At 28.5% G+C, this 15236-nt stretch overlaps 1 protein-coding gene across 2 annotated transcripts in view; it reads left to right on the top strand.

The window, feature by feature from the left end:
- Positions 1-399: 399 nt before the first annotated feature.
- The window catches only part of Hrd3 (HMG-coA reductase degradation 3), a 20718-nt gene continuing 5881 nt past the window's right edge, over positions 400-15236 (top strand). Inside the window, exons 1-7 of one of the 2 annotated variants that reach the window (XM_014429884.3) lie at positions 400-1032; positions 4607-4830; positions 5750-5945; positions 6024-6178; positions 7054-7179; positions 8679-8907; positions 11713-11861. In XM_014429884.3, coding sequence (XP_014285370.1) covers positions 663-1032; positions 4607-4830; positions 5750-5945; positions 6024-6178; positions 7054-7179; positions 8679-8907; positions 11713-11861 — 1449 coding nt within the window. In that variant the 5' untranslated portion in view covers positions 400-662. The remainder of the gene's footprint in view (positions 1033-4606; positions 4831-5749; positions 5946-6023; positions 6179-7053; positions 7180-8678; positions 8908-11712; positions 11862-15236) is intronic. The other variant, XM_014429883.3, reaches the window with a different exon arrangement.

Raw genomic sequence — 15236 nt, 5'->3', positions numbered from 1 at the left:
AAGAAATAAAATCATTCAAAATCTGATGGTCTATCATTCTTAAGAACTATAACTGAAATATAACCAAAATTGTTGAATGACCCATATCTATTTTGAAACCATAAGGAAAAAATTAAGAAAAAGTTTTTTCTTTATTATACTACAAATTCTTATATTTAGTAATCGTTAAAACCGCTGCTGATTCAAAGATCAATAATTTTACAAAAAGACAATGAATCTGCCGAGTACTGTTACATATGCTGACCAAAATCTGTGGGCGTGGCTTATAGGAGGTTGAAACTTACGTGTCTCAGTATGCCTTAAAGATATGACACAAATTAAACAAATTGTGGTGTTATTGGTTGAGATTACAAATAACTATTGAACTCTTTAATGTATTATTTATTTTGCCTTTAAAATTGATAATGCTTAGTTAGATAATTTAATTCTTAAATTTGAGTTTTAAAAGTCAGTATCGAGTTTGAAGTCCGAAGAGTGTTATCAAAGAATTCACTTGAGTGAACCTTGTCATTTTGTTTTGGTGTAAACTGTTAGGTGATAAAAGAATGTGAATCTTTAACGTTATGGTCCTAAATGTTTTAGTATTTGTCTTCATATAACTAATGTCAGATAATTGATTTTCTATCTCCATAGTGAACTTTTTGTAAATATTAAGCATTAACATGAATGGACCTCATATTTTGTATTTATATTTGTGTTTTATCGTCCTAAGTTCGTTACAATGGAAAGTGGATACAAGTTCGAAATTTAGTGATAGTGATGATGATAATTTAAATGCTCTTAATCAGCCTCGAAAATCTTCCAAGACTTACACTTCAAATCGTTTTAATGAAAATGAAAAAATAGAAACTGAAAATGAAATTGGTAATGAAGATGATGGTGATATGCTTTTAGAAGATTTGCAAAGAACTGCTAGCTATGAGGCAAAGGCCAGTGATAAGGATGATGACTATAAGTCTTCTTTTGAGGCTCTCTTTATAGCTCCAGATTTCAGCAATCAGCAAGAAGAACCAAATGAATTTCAGGTTCAAGGTATTTCAGAATTTATTTTGTGTAGTCATCAATTTTTACATTGCGGAATAGTTCTCTCTGCAAGGGATATTTATTTAAGAACAAAGCAAAAATGTTTGAATATTCTTGAGGAGTAATTGAAACGGTGCTTTATTTTGTTTATGGTAATTTATTTTAATTAGATTTTCTTTTCATTTCACCTCCATGCTTTAAAGCATTGGTTATTTAATGATTTACGTAAATTTTCTATTGCTCTTGTAATTTAGAGTACGTTGAACAATATATCATTGATTCGACCTATTTATCTTCATGATTTTCATGTTTTGCATTTGTCTTTATAAAAGTTGGAATATGTTTTGTTATTAATCTTGAAAAATATTAGAATAACTATGAATCTTTTATTCCTTTTTTTTTTTTTTTATTGCCCTGCTTGAAAACATCAACTGAATTTGATGTTACATTCAATTCGATACTTGATCAACTATGTATAATGGACATTATAAAGAACAGGTGAAATTTATAAATAGTTTATTCAAATTTAATTAGTGTTTAACATTCTGTAGCTTTATTAAATGATAGCTTTAGAAAGCGTTATAAATTATGACATGGCGTCCCAAATTTTTTTTTTTTATTTACTTGTATTTATATTATCTGTATCTTCACAAATGAGGTTTGTTATATATTATTAAATATGGATTCTTGCTCCATGCAAAGGAATAAAAAATTAGTCATGTGGGTTGGATATTACTTTTAAATATTGTATTCAAATTTATTATTTTATAAGTATTTTTCCTATTTTTTTATGCCTTAATGACGAACATTTTTGACTGTGTTGTCTGAAAAAAATTTGATATTTCTAATGCTGTTGAACTGGACTGGGATTTCTTTTTATGGATGATTGGATATCTGTATAAGAAATAACTTTATGGAAAGAATCTAAAAGAAAAATGTGTTTTGAAAATTTAATTAATAGATATATGAAACTTTAGGTATAATTCCCTGTATTCTTAAACCGACTCGGATCCTTTTCAGGGCCAACTAAGTTACCAGCTGCGTATCCTAAATAACAGTTACCCTGGAAGTCATATTGTGGTCATTTCCCAAATGCATGGAGAAAAAATCATATGTATTATATTTTGTTAGCATTTTTTCTATTTATGTTTCATAGATCTACAAAAGAGGGACTTTTGTTACCCAGTTAAGATATTGATCTGATTCTTGCTTAAAAAATTTTGAGTACCTAAAACCAGGGCTGTGAGCATATTGCTGATAGCACATGTAATTTTGACAATTTTTTATTTTGGTGTAACATTAAGTTTTTGAATGGTGATATTTTCTATTATTCGTTAGAAGTAACAATTTTTTGATGACATTTCTTGGACGTAAAAAAATCTTTTGCTCATTGATGTTTAGGATATAAAATTGTAACTTTTAATCATATTGTCCTTGACCATTTTTTTGCCTTCTTGTTTGATGTATTCCTATTTAAACTAATATACAATGTAAATTAAAACATGATAATTATGTGAATTACAAATAAAATCCTGAAAAATTATGTGTGAGCAAATGCTCATGTGAGACTAACTTTGTCTCATCGAAGGCACCACTAACGCTGTGTTTAAAAATACACAATATTAACACTCAGCATGTCCAGCTGTTTTATTCAGAAACTGAACTATGAACCAAAATCCCTGTGGAATCCAGTATCCAGAATTGCATCATTCAAGAATTATTTGTTGAAGAGTACAAATGTATAAAATGTTTTGTAACAGTAAATTGTCACCATTTTCACAAAATTTATTAAGATAAATTAAACATTACAGAATAAAGATTTAATCAAATAAATTTTGTAGGTAATATTGATCCTATAAAATTTGAATAGAAATTGGTATACTTGATTAGGTTCTGTAATTTGAGTCCTACTCTTTACCCTATTCCATCATATATTGATTCTGAACTTAATGGTTGCCTGATTATTTAATTAATCATTTTTCCATATCCGAGTGTGTTTCATTAGATTCCAATTTGTGGTTCTTCAGGTCAAATCACATTTAAGCAGTTACTATAGCATAATTTCTCATCACAATCTTGCTGACAAAATATAAATGGGACTTTTCAAACAAATCTATTTCAATTCTTTATTTTTTTTTTAATTTCCTCTCAAAAACTTTAAAAACTTCCCTTTGTGCCATACAAATTATCCATTTATGGTGATACATCCACATGATTGAGTTTGCGAAGTTTTCTTTGTTCTTGAATGAAATTTTGTGAATAACTATTGGCCTCAATCGCCAGTAATTAGTGCTCTGGGCATATAATCTATAGCCACCATTTCCACTTCCTTCTTTTTAGTTACTCACAAACATTATAAAAATTTACAACTTCAAGCTTATCTATTATATATTATTATATATGTCATAGGGCCGGTTTAAGAGTCTAAGAGACACCACTTCCCATTTTTACCATTTTTAAAAATTTTTGTTAACAATTTGAATTATAGCATTCATTAAAATCATGGTATCACTTGTTTTTTTGTTTTGTTTTTTACCTGAGATACTCATTTTGTTGAAAAAATGTTTGATTTTCTTATTTTTTCTAGTATATATTCACATTAATGTTTAAGTTTATCCACTCAAAAAACATGAAAAACTAAGAAGAAGGTTATTGTGGGTTTGATTTTGCTAAAAAGGGTTATGTTATAAAGGTGAGAGGAGAATCACAGATAGGTCAAAGTCATTCTCTACTCTTTAAAATTCTGATTAATTTATTGAGGTTTTGTATCAATGGGTCAATATGGATTTTTTCATCAGTACTAAACATGATAATAAATGCATTGGATCATGAGGTGTCTATGGAGCATCACTCCAGCTCGTGAATTATTAATCCACTAAAAATAACTATCTTTGAAAATAAAATCTCATTGCATATATCATTAACTATAAAATTTACAAATAACAGTTCCATGACATTAATTAATTAAATTATTCAGTACTACTTAGTGTGATGGGCCAGTTCGTGTTGAGTCTCCGAGACTCGACAGTGAAATTCTTCATGCATCAGCTAAGCAAAGGAAGTTAGCAGGTTTTTCCTAGGTGGCATCTGTCAAACGCCTATGACCATTATTAGAGCGTTGAATAATTTTTAATTTTTTTTTTTTGTCAATCCCCTAAAATAGAAATAAACATGAATTAATAGAAGAATGCATTACGTGAAAAACATAATTCAATGGGAGTATTACCTTTTTCTACCATGGGTATTGGAAGGTCAAAATGAGATACTTATCTATTGGTTGACATATTTTTTCTGTGGGAACTCTACTTTAACAGCTGGATGTGAGGGGCCGCTGCGAGATGCAATAATTTTGAAGGGCTAACTTGTAGTGATCTATGAATGTCCCCCCTTTTTAAATGCTTAGTTCTTATGTTGCAGCCCAATAGGTTTGTATTATTTGCAGTGAAGCTATTCTTAAGAAATTTAAGGATGATATTTTTTAACTAAGAACACCTAAACTTTGAATAAAGCAATCACAATTTATGATTTTTTTTCTTGAAAAAATCTATAAAACACATTTATAAATTTTCCTTTTTTTCTCTAGGAATAGAACTTTACAACAAAGCAATGCTGATGATTAACTCAACTAGAGGCAATAAGGCTGCAGCATATTCATTGTTAGTTGAAGCAAGCAATTATGGACATATTGATGCTAAATTAAAAGTTGCTTGGGGTATGCTGATAGGTACATATTTAAAACAAGATATCAAATCAGCCAAAGCAATTTTCACTGAACTTGCAGATAAGGGCTTACCTGATGCCCATATGGTAATATTTGTTTGGTTATGGTTATGTTTAATGTAATTCATCAGTTATGTTTGTAGCATTGACTAATGAATAGGTAAAAATACTGATGGTTTTTTTTTTAATGTATAAATTCACACCATTCCATTTATTAGTGTTGATCAAGTTTCTTAAAAGGCAACCAGATTTTTTATCCAAACCACAAACTTTGTGGGTTGATAGGTTTACAAAACTTAAGATTGTTTTTTGCATCATTACCAAAATATATAAATAATAAATCTTAATTTATATTAAACAGGATCTGCCAATGAAAAATTTGGTTCATCTCAAATAAATGAGATGCTCGTTTCCTCTGTAGTGTTTTAAGTCCTGTCAGACCTCTAATTGTTTCTTTAATCATCTACAGAAGCAACTTGCATCTGTTGCTATCGTTACTCATTTATAGCTTACAATGATGTATTATTTGAGATTAAAATTTGAATCTTGATTGTTTAGAAGAATACAATTTGTGCTAACACAGATATTCATAAAATACTAAACTTAAGAATAAGAGTAGATATATGTTTTATGATTTTATTGGTTCTGAAGTTCAACCTTTAATTTATGATAAATTTTCTAGGTCTTTAATATGTAATGGTTATTTTAAAATATATATATTTTTTTGTAGTTGTTCAAATTCATCAAGAATTACTAAAATGGTTAATGACCCTATTTTTCAAACGTTCCTCCCTCCCCTAAAAAAAGTTACAAATTAAATTACTTCTTTATTTTCATTTGAAATAATTTATCTTTTTTTTCTCTCTCTGTTTTGTCATTAGAGCTTTATCTTTTTTTATTTCTTAGATTATCAAAATAAAAAGTAGGAAAATTACTTATTTATCATATAAATAAATTTATCCGACTAGGTAGTGTTTACAATTTATTGTTTTGTTTATCTTTCCAGGGATTAGGCTACCTGTATGCTGTTGGTCTCTCAGTTAATGCTAGTCAAGCTCGAGCTCTTGTACATTACACTATTGGTGCACTTGGTGGCAGTACATGGGCTCGTATGGCTCTTGGCTACAGATACTGGTCTGGAGTTTCTGTTTCGTCCAACTGTGAGAAAGCTCTTGAATATTATCGACTAGTTGCTAACACAGGTATAAAATATATTTAAATTAGATTGTTTTTTATTTATTTTATTGATAATACTGACTGACAGTGGGAAATAATTCTAGTTGCTAACGAAGTACAGATGTCTAGTGGCTCTGTTATACAAAGAGTTAGACTTCTTGATGAAGTTGATAATCCAGGTTATAACTCAGGAATACTAGATAATGATTTAATAGAATATTACCAAATGCTGGCTGAGAAAGGAGACGTCCAATCCCAGGTATTAAATAAACCAATGAAGTTATTATTTATACTTTTAATGCTCTTTTTCCTGTTCATAAAATTATGAAAAAAAAATATCTTAAAAATAATTTCAATTTAATTGTACGTAGTATAAGAGCTGAAAAAAAAATTTAATAGTGAAAAATTTTAACCTCCATAGTTTTTAGTCCCAATGGAGGAAACTAAACCCCCCAATGTGTAGGAGAGGAGGGGATTTAGCTGTGGCATAATCATGTATCTAATCAAATGATATGCATTGATTGAGGGAACAAGAATCCAAATCATATAACTCATGACTTCTAAAGATCTGCCAATGTGGCTTGGGAATAATTTGAATGAAAGTTGAGCAATTAGTTGAAATAATGTTTAGATTAGTGTGTGGTCACATTTAAGTAAGTTCCCTAAATTTGAGAGCTGTTAAAGGCATGTAAAATTGTTAAAGTGTTATTTTGGCAGTCATTTAAATAGAATAGTGACATATGGTATATACTCAGGGAAGAGCTTATTGTAAATAATGTTGATAAATAGCTTATTCTCCAAAAATGGCTTTAACATTACATTTTCAACAGTGAGTTTAACCTAGATTTCACTATTTCTACATTAAAAACATTCAGTGATTGTGATTAATTAAAATTTTTTTTTCTATATTTGCTTGCTGTTTTTGTGAATTAGGGAAAGAGACATTTGCTTCTTATGAGAACTTCTTTTATTTATTTTATTAGTATAATGATTACTAATTATTAATCTGAAGTAAAATAATATGAATATTGACTTTTATTTCATCATCTACTGAATTAATAATTATTTATTCTATAGAATCATTGTTAATGACTTAATGCGAATAAAAATTTTGCATTTTACATTAATTTTTAGGTAGGACTTGGTCAACTCCACTATCAAGGAGGAAGAGGTGTAGTACGTGATCATCAAAAAGCTTTGCATTATTTTCTCCAGGCAGCTGATGCAGGGAATCCTATTGCAATGGCATTTCTAGGAAGGGTAACTTTTTTTCTGTTATTTAGTTTCTTTGTTCTGAGTAATTTTCAATTAAAAACTATAATGGGAAGAATAATGTTTTTTGTTTTATTTTTTTCCTATTTTGAATCTTATTTAAGTTTTATGACCTTAAGTCAGATGCAGTTTCACATTTATTTAATTTGTTCCTTGCTTTCTTGTGAACATTTTAGCTTTCTAATCTACAAGCTAACTTGCTTTCTTTCTCTACAAGCAAGAAATACACTCAGCTTTTCTCTACTCTTAACTTTTCTTGTATTTTGGTTCTATTTCTATTAGTTAACTCCTCTTCATTCTTTCGTTTTAAAAAAGGTATTATATAAATAAAATAAAGCTCAGAAAATCAATGATTTATTTAATCTCATATAAGACAATACCAGTGTTAAAATATGATATCAAAACATTATATTTTTTAACCTACTAATTTATAATGTACAATTAAATTCACAAATATAAATCTGTAAATTTAATACTTCAATGTTCATTCTATAAAAAAGACTTAATTAAAAAAATAAATAATGACAGTTCTAAAAATCATACATTTAGTTGATGTAAAACAACAAAAAACCTTGTTAAATATAATCACAAAGCATTGCTGTAAGCTGATAATCTCTTGGTGGATTGATAGCTTGTACATGGGACAAGAAGTATAAGGGTCAGGTACAGTTGAGATACAGCAACTTGTCACTGATACCATTGGAGACTTCACCGATCTAATGAATCCAAACTAATTAAAACCAAGGGGGTTCAGATTAGTGTCAAATTCAGATTACCAAACAGGAAAAAAAAAATTTCATAAATAACAAATCAATTTAAAAATAAATATTGTAAATATTTAAAATAGTTAATTATTATTCAGAAATTTATTTTTTAATTATTTTCTTGTGTAATGCTTCCAAAATATAGTATATAGCTTTGATTTTATTTTAAATAAAACACGTTGATATTTATAATTAGATTATTTAAGCTTCAACTATCTATTGTGAGGTATTGATAATTCAGTTTTATTGAATGTATGTACTGCATGCATAAAATCAAATCTTCAATTTTTCTTAAAAGAATGGTTTGGATTAGCGAGAGTTCACTGTAGTTCTTATCTTACCAGCATGACTATTCTTGCCTTATTTTTTCAACCTAGCTTCCTACTGTCTTAATTATTAATAATTTTATAGATACTATATCTAAAAATGAATTTAAGGGGCAACAATGTGTTTGCTGATTATTTAAAGCAGTTACCAATTCAATTTACATTAATTATTTTTAAAGTTTTTCTACAATTCTTTTTGATTAAGTGCAATAAGTTTTGTTATATAATGATTTTATGTTTATTTTTGTTTTGACAAGTGTTTATACATAAAGAATTAACCATCATTCAATAATTGTTTGACATTTTATTTGTTAATTCATAATTATTAATTTTTGTATAAAGTATATTTACTGATATTTTTAAATAGTATATTAAAATTTGTTTGTTATTTGATTAGATATATTTGGAAGGAAGTGAAATGGTTAAGGCTGACAATGCCACTGCTTACAAATACTTCAAAAAAGCTGCTGATATGGGTAATCCTGTAGGACAAAGTGGACTTGGCTTGATGTATTTAGAAGGAAGAGGTGTTGAAAGAGACTACAGCAAAGCTCTGAAGTATTTTTCACAAGCTGCTGAGCAGGGTTGGGTTGATGGGCAACTTCAATTAGGCATTATGCATTTCAGTATGTTTATTTATTCTTCCTTTCATAAAAAAATGATTCCCAATTTTTAGATATTGAAAGCTTTAAATCCAGGTAATTTTTATGTTCTGTTGGCAAAAAATACTCTTTTTCAAGTTACATCAGCAGACCTGGATGTCCATGACCACCTGGGTCGAAATTTGAATATAATATTTTCTTCATCTTAGTTGTATTTTTTCTCTCATTATAATTTATTCTAATCAGTCTACAAAATCAGAAATAGTTTGTATTTATTTTATATGATATAGAATATATAAAGTTCAATTGATATAGCTCAACCAGCTAGAAGGATATAGCTCAACATTTTCAAGTAATGATATAAATCATTGTACCCACACCTTTCTTTTTGTATATTTTACTTTTATGTTTTTAGCTGTATAGCCTTTGTCATAGTATTTTATTTACCTTAAGCATTGTGAATTGAATACTTTAAACATTAGTTGTGTCTTATACTGTTTTATACGGCAGTATAAAACTTCCTAATTACTCGTGTTATTTGCCTCATTAGCTCTCCAAAACAATCCAATGACTAGTTATTCATAGAGGCTGTTAAAATTTTAAAAAGATTGAGTTAATGTTGTTTAAACATGAATATGATCATGTTATTTCATAAACCATTATTATGCTAGTACACAAAAAAAGAAGAACAATCTAGCGTACCAAAATTACTGAAGTATAACATAATAATGCAAAATTTAAAAAGTATTTTCCATTATATAATTGAAAAAAAGGGTCCTATACACTTTTTATATAATCCTGTTTGTTAGGAGCATTGAGAACTATTATCCTGGAAGGTTATCCTATTCTTTATTAAGAGTGCCGTAACTTCTAAAAGCACACACTGTGGTTGTGAACTCTAAACACTTATATCAGGCTGTTTACTGTTTATTGGTTGAAGAAATGGCCAGAATTGGTCTACTATTAATGTTATCGATCATAGAAGTTAGGGGGACCCATGGATCGCGGGGCCCTGGCATCTAAGTGTAAAAAAGGCACTGTATGGCAGTGAGAAATAGACTCTTACCACCATAATTAATTTATCAGTCAATTTTGTTTATTTCTCCGAGAGAGTTCCTACTGTTTTGTTCTGACCTTGTTTAGAACTTATTTGATGTTTGGTAACCTTCAAGTGTTAAAGAGGATCAGTTTGATTTGAGGAGAGGTCATTGTAGCCGAGTAAGTAACCTTTGCAACTTTGAAACTGCAGTGGCACTAATTTGATTCCAAACTGGGCAGGTTAACTTCTATTCCATGGCGGCCCCATGGAATGAAAACTCCAACTTCCCAATGTGGGAAAAATAAGGTAGTAAATTGTAGGATAACCCTTCTCTCCTTATATTTATAAATGGCCAGGAGAGGGGTAATAAATTAAAAGTTGGATTAAAGGTATGTAAGTTGAAGTTTAAGGCCATTCATGAACTCAATGCCATCAGATTCATTTGAGTTTATCAGTATGATAATATATATCCAATTTAAAAAAACAAAAACAAAATGTGCAACATCGTGCAGTAAAAACCCAAAATGTATTTAAACATCTAAATCATGAAAAAATAAACTTTATTCTCCTATTTATAATATTAATACATGAAAAGCTTGACTAACCTTGCTTGAATCAAATTAAACTTGCTAAATATTCTCTACATTTAAGCAAGCATACATGAAAAACTAAATTTCTCTGATTAAAAATCTAACATTTTGCCTATAATTGAAGAAACTAATTATATCAAATTATTTTATATTTCTAGTATGAAAACTGAAATTCTATTTTCAGCTTTTTAAAACTACCTCAGTTTTGAATTTCAGAAAAATATGCAAGGAGTACTTCAAAATATTTTTCCAAGCACAATTCCCTTTTTAATGTTTCCTAAAATTTCATAAAGCGTATTCTTATGCATAAGTTTTCAATTGTCTATTTGCATAAGAATATTCCACTAACCAAAAAGCTAACTAGTACTAAATCGGTGTAGAATAACTTTAAAAATATATTGGTATATTCACTTTTGGCATTTTTTTAAAGTTTAAATAACTACTAAAAAGTCAGATTTAAAACTAAAATTTGAAATTCCCATTAGTCACAACCTAGTCAGGTGGAAGAATGAATGATTATAGATGATGTGGGACTCCAAGTTGAAAAAAAAATGATGAAATTTCTCTATTACGAGCTTATTCTAGAGAGACTTTTTTTTATAGGAAATTGAAACCATTGCTTAATACTATTCCAAGAATATCCATGACATGTCTTTACTTGTTCTTTTTTTGTTAGGTTGAATTTGATTCTTCATATGTTGATCAGAAAAAAAAATGCACCTCTTACATTAACCATGTAAGGCCCACCTGGCCGATCTGCTATTAAATAAATCAATGAATAAATATGTTGATCAATGCTTTTCCTTAGCTCAATTTGTTTAATTCTAAACTATAAATGAAACAAGGAAAAAAAAATAATTGAAATTAAAATAAATGAATATTGCCATACATAACATAAGAAATTGAGTACAAGCTTTAAAAAAAATTTGAATGTAGCCCAAAAGGAGTAAAACATACAATTTTGTGCAGAAAAACCTCAAAACTTGCATTTTTTTTTTTTTAGAAATCCCAAAATATACAATATAAATGTTTTGTAATTTTAATGTCTTTTCTATGATTAGAATTTCTATTGAATTAGGAGCAAGGGAACAAAAGATGCAGTTGCATGAAAAAATGGTCTATGAAAGTTATAAAATGCAATTAATAATTATGTTCTTTAATTCCTAGATGAATTTTTAATCATTTATGCCTATATTCCAGGTGGCTTAGGAGTGAGAAGGGATTATAAATTGGCGAATAAATATTTTACTTTAGCATCTCAATCTGGCCATGTGTTAGCATTTTATAATTTAGCACAAATGCATGCAACTGGCACTGGAATAATGAGGTCATGTTCAACCGCTGTGGAAGTAAGTTATTCTCTATTTTATGAATGTAGAATTTACATATATTATCCCATGTTTTGTATTTTTTAAAATACAGTCTTGCCAGAGGGAACCATATTACCTCCAGAGTGTCTATAGACCGTGAAAAGTCGGAGTATTTTTCAATTCTGGAAAAGTCAAAGAATTTGTTTAAAATAAAAAAAAGAAAGTTAAACTACCTCAGTAAGAAAATTAAAATAACAAGGTATTTGAGAATCATTATATCAAACCTAAAAAAAAAGTATTCTGCCAAGTGCATTTGACTGTTTTACATTATGTGTGCTTGCTCACAATTTTTATTGAGTGCGTAATTAACCATAATACATTATTTCGTGGTCAATGATTTGTGATCTTATAATAATATCAAAACAGGAATAGCCATTATGAAATATAGTCCTGTCCAGGAAAATAAATTAGCGTATGAAGCAGGAGACTTAGTTGATTGATTTTGATAAAATTGTTGTGAGTTCCAATTTCACATTAATCCTTATCTCTCCATCTGCTGTGGGCATAATCAGATGAGCTTTTTGTGAGATACAGGAATGTCCAGGAAAATATGTTATTGCATGCATTAGCGAAAGCTTATTTTCTATTGGACTTTTTATTATTAAAGAGTAATAATACAATCTCCCACAATTAAGGGTAATAAGAATTAGTGTTCAAATTATTCACTCAAAAAATATGTACAGAAGGGGAATAGCAGAAGAATAAAAAAATAATAATAATAAAATGAATTAACAAAAATATAATTATGATATGTATAAATAAAAATCTAAATTTATATTAAAAATAAAATTGGTTAAATAATAAAATAATTTATATGCAAGGTAAAGAAAATTAAATTTATTAACATATAAATAAATACACATTTCACCTTTATAAAATATTTACATTCAGCCTTGGGGACTCCGAACCAAGCTTTGGCATCATCATGTGGAAGGAACAGCTAGGCTCCAACAGATCCTCCAGCACTTTTCTCCCAGCCACATCACTGGTATTGAATACTAGTAGAGACTGAGTGAGAGCACTTATGCTACATATACTCATGTACTTCAGTAAAGAAGCTGGCCATTACCAGAACTGCAATAGCTATTCACAAAAGGTCTTGGTGCCAATGCTGTTTCAACCTTTGGGAAGAATTATAGGGAACATTGTTGTTCTATAATAGTCTAGGTGTGATAGCAAATCATATTTATTTTTTTGAAATACAACATGATTGAACCTTTTAACATGATAATTTGGAGATAAATAATATTAAAAAAGTTTAGGAGCCATGCATACATAATGTAATAATTTAAAAAAATTAATTTTCACCACACTTAACTCAGAAATGCAATTCTATTGGTCCCAAAACCTTTACTAAGCAGCTTATTAATTCAATAAAGTAACGAATAGGTCTTGTTTTTTCGCCTATAACTCCTAAATAGTTTATCATTTTAAAAAATGTATAGTATTACAAATTACAGTCTATGTTGAATGAGTAGCATAAATTTAGTAAACTATACAGGGTCATAAACCCCCTGCTGTAGTTGCATATAGACTTCATAGCACTCAAGATTACTTACAGCCCAAGGAACAACAAGAACAAGTGGTTTATGATCATACTAATCGACTGAATTATTAAGTTGCGGTGCTCATTCGACTTAGAATTTAATGTTCTTTATTTTGCTACACCATAACTTTTTTACTGAGTTGAAGATTAGACAAAAAAAGAAAAATATATTTTAATGCTACAATTTCATAATTCTTCACTTTACCAAAATAATTAACTGCTTAGGAATTGTTTTAGTATTACCAGAAAGGTTTTTCTGTATATGTGCGGACTCATATAGATTACATTTTCTCAGATATGGTGGTTACAGTTTATGACCGTATTACTTGGCTGAATTATTAAGTTAGGTTTCTTCTTCAACACAGAATTTAATGCTCTTTACTTTGTTGTACCTTAAAGATAATTTATACAAAAATAATTTTAGGACTGCCAGAATTGTGTTTCCTTGTATGGTGGAAATTATTTTTAAAATTATTTGTAGATGTATATTTTATATGCTGGGTTTTACTCATGGGGGTCATGTAATATATAGTTTTAATGTGAAACAATGCTACCAATGATTGATCGTAAAGTGGTTTATATTCATTTTGATTTATATGAAGATCAAATTATCCTTGCACATGCATATTTTTTAACTTATGATTTTTTAATAAATCAAATAAAATATAAATAAACTAATTTTTATTTTTTCCTCCCTTTGGGATAGAAGAAAGAAAAATCCTGATTTTCAAATGCATTTTTGAGTTATATCTAACCTTTCATATATCATGAACAAAAACGAAATTTTAACACTACCAATTATCCTCTCTCAGTTTTTCTCTGAGACTATAGCCCCAATTTTGTGTTTTATATTTGGCACTGAAGTCACAAGTCACCTGAGGATGACTCCCTGACCACATCATTATTTTCCACCATTTTACACCTATACCGTATTTTAAATAGATGAAATGCTTTTCACTTACTTTTAATCAGTACTCATTCATACTGCTTTAACATATTTAAGTACTTCACTGCTTATAAATTTATTTTTATTAAATATATACAAGTAATGATTATGATCCATTAAAAAAATAGGTATAACAATCTTTTATATATAATTTTTGATTTTTCATCTTTAAAAAATGATAGACATTGTGGCTATTAGTGGTTTTATGTTAGCCATCATGGAATCAATATGCCAAACCTTAAAAAAATGGTGAATCCAAATAATTTTTTAAATAGAAATTTAAATTGTTATGGACACCACGTAAATGTGTTTTCACTTTTATAAATTATTATAGAAATAATAAATCATTTGAGCTATTTTAAAATATTAGTGTTCTATAGAATAAAGTGTTCATAAGTCCTTATCCTAATTAAAGTTAACCTGTATCAACAACTGATGAATACATTTAATAGATAAAAATAGTAGTGAAAAATAGATAATCATTAGTAATTAATGATTGCTTAATGAGGTAGCAAGTTTATAGATTTGAAAATGGTTTGGGAAAATGATGAAAAAATCAGAGAATTTCTTTAACCTATTCTGCTGGACACCTTGTAATTATTAGTAATAAGCCTTGTATTGATTTTCACTTACCTTCAATTAGTTCTCATTCATACTTCTTTAACATATTTAAGTATTTGATTATGAACTATATATCATAATAACAGTGATGAGAAGATAGTTGACCGTGGATAATAGATATGAGGAGATGGTTGGGGGTGCAGTCAAAATATAACACAAATAAGTTGAGAAAAAAAAACATTTAATAGTGCCAACGCTAAGAGCAAAGAGCAAGATAACAATCAATGAATAAAAATATGTA

This window comes from Halyomorpha halys, unplaced genomic scaffold (genome assembly GCF_000696795.3).
Source record: "Halyomorpha halys isolate HHAL.00 unplaced genomic scaffold, Hhal_1.1 Scaffold833.1, whole genome shotgun sequence".
Classification (NCBI taxonomy): domain Eukaryota; kingdom Metazoa; phylum Arthropoda; class Insecta; order Hemiptera; family Pentatomidae; genus Halyomorpha; species Halyomorpha halys.
This window is presented reverse-complemented; position numbering and strand designations above follow the sequence as displayed.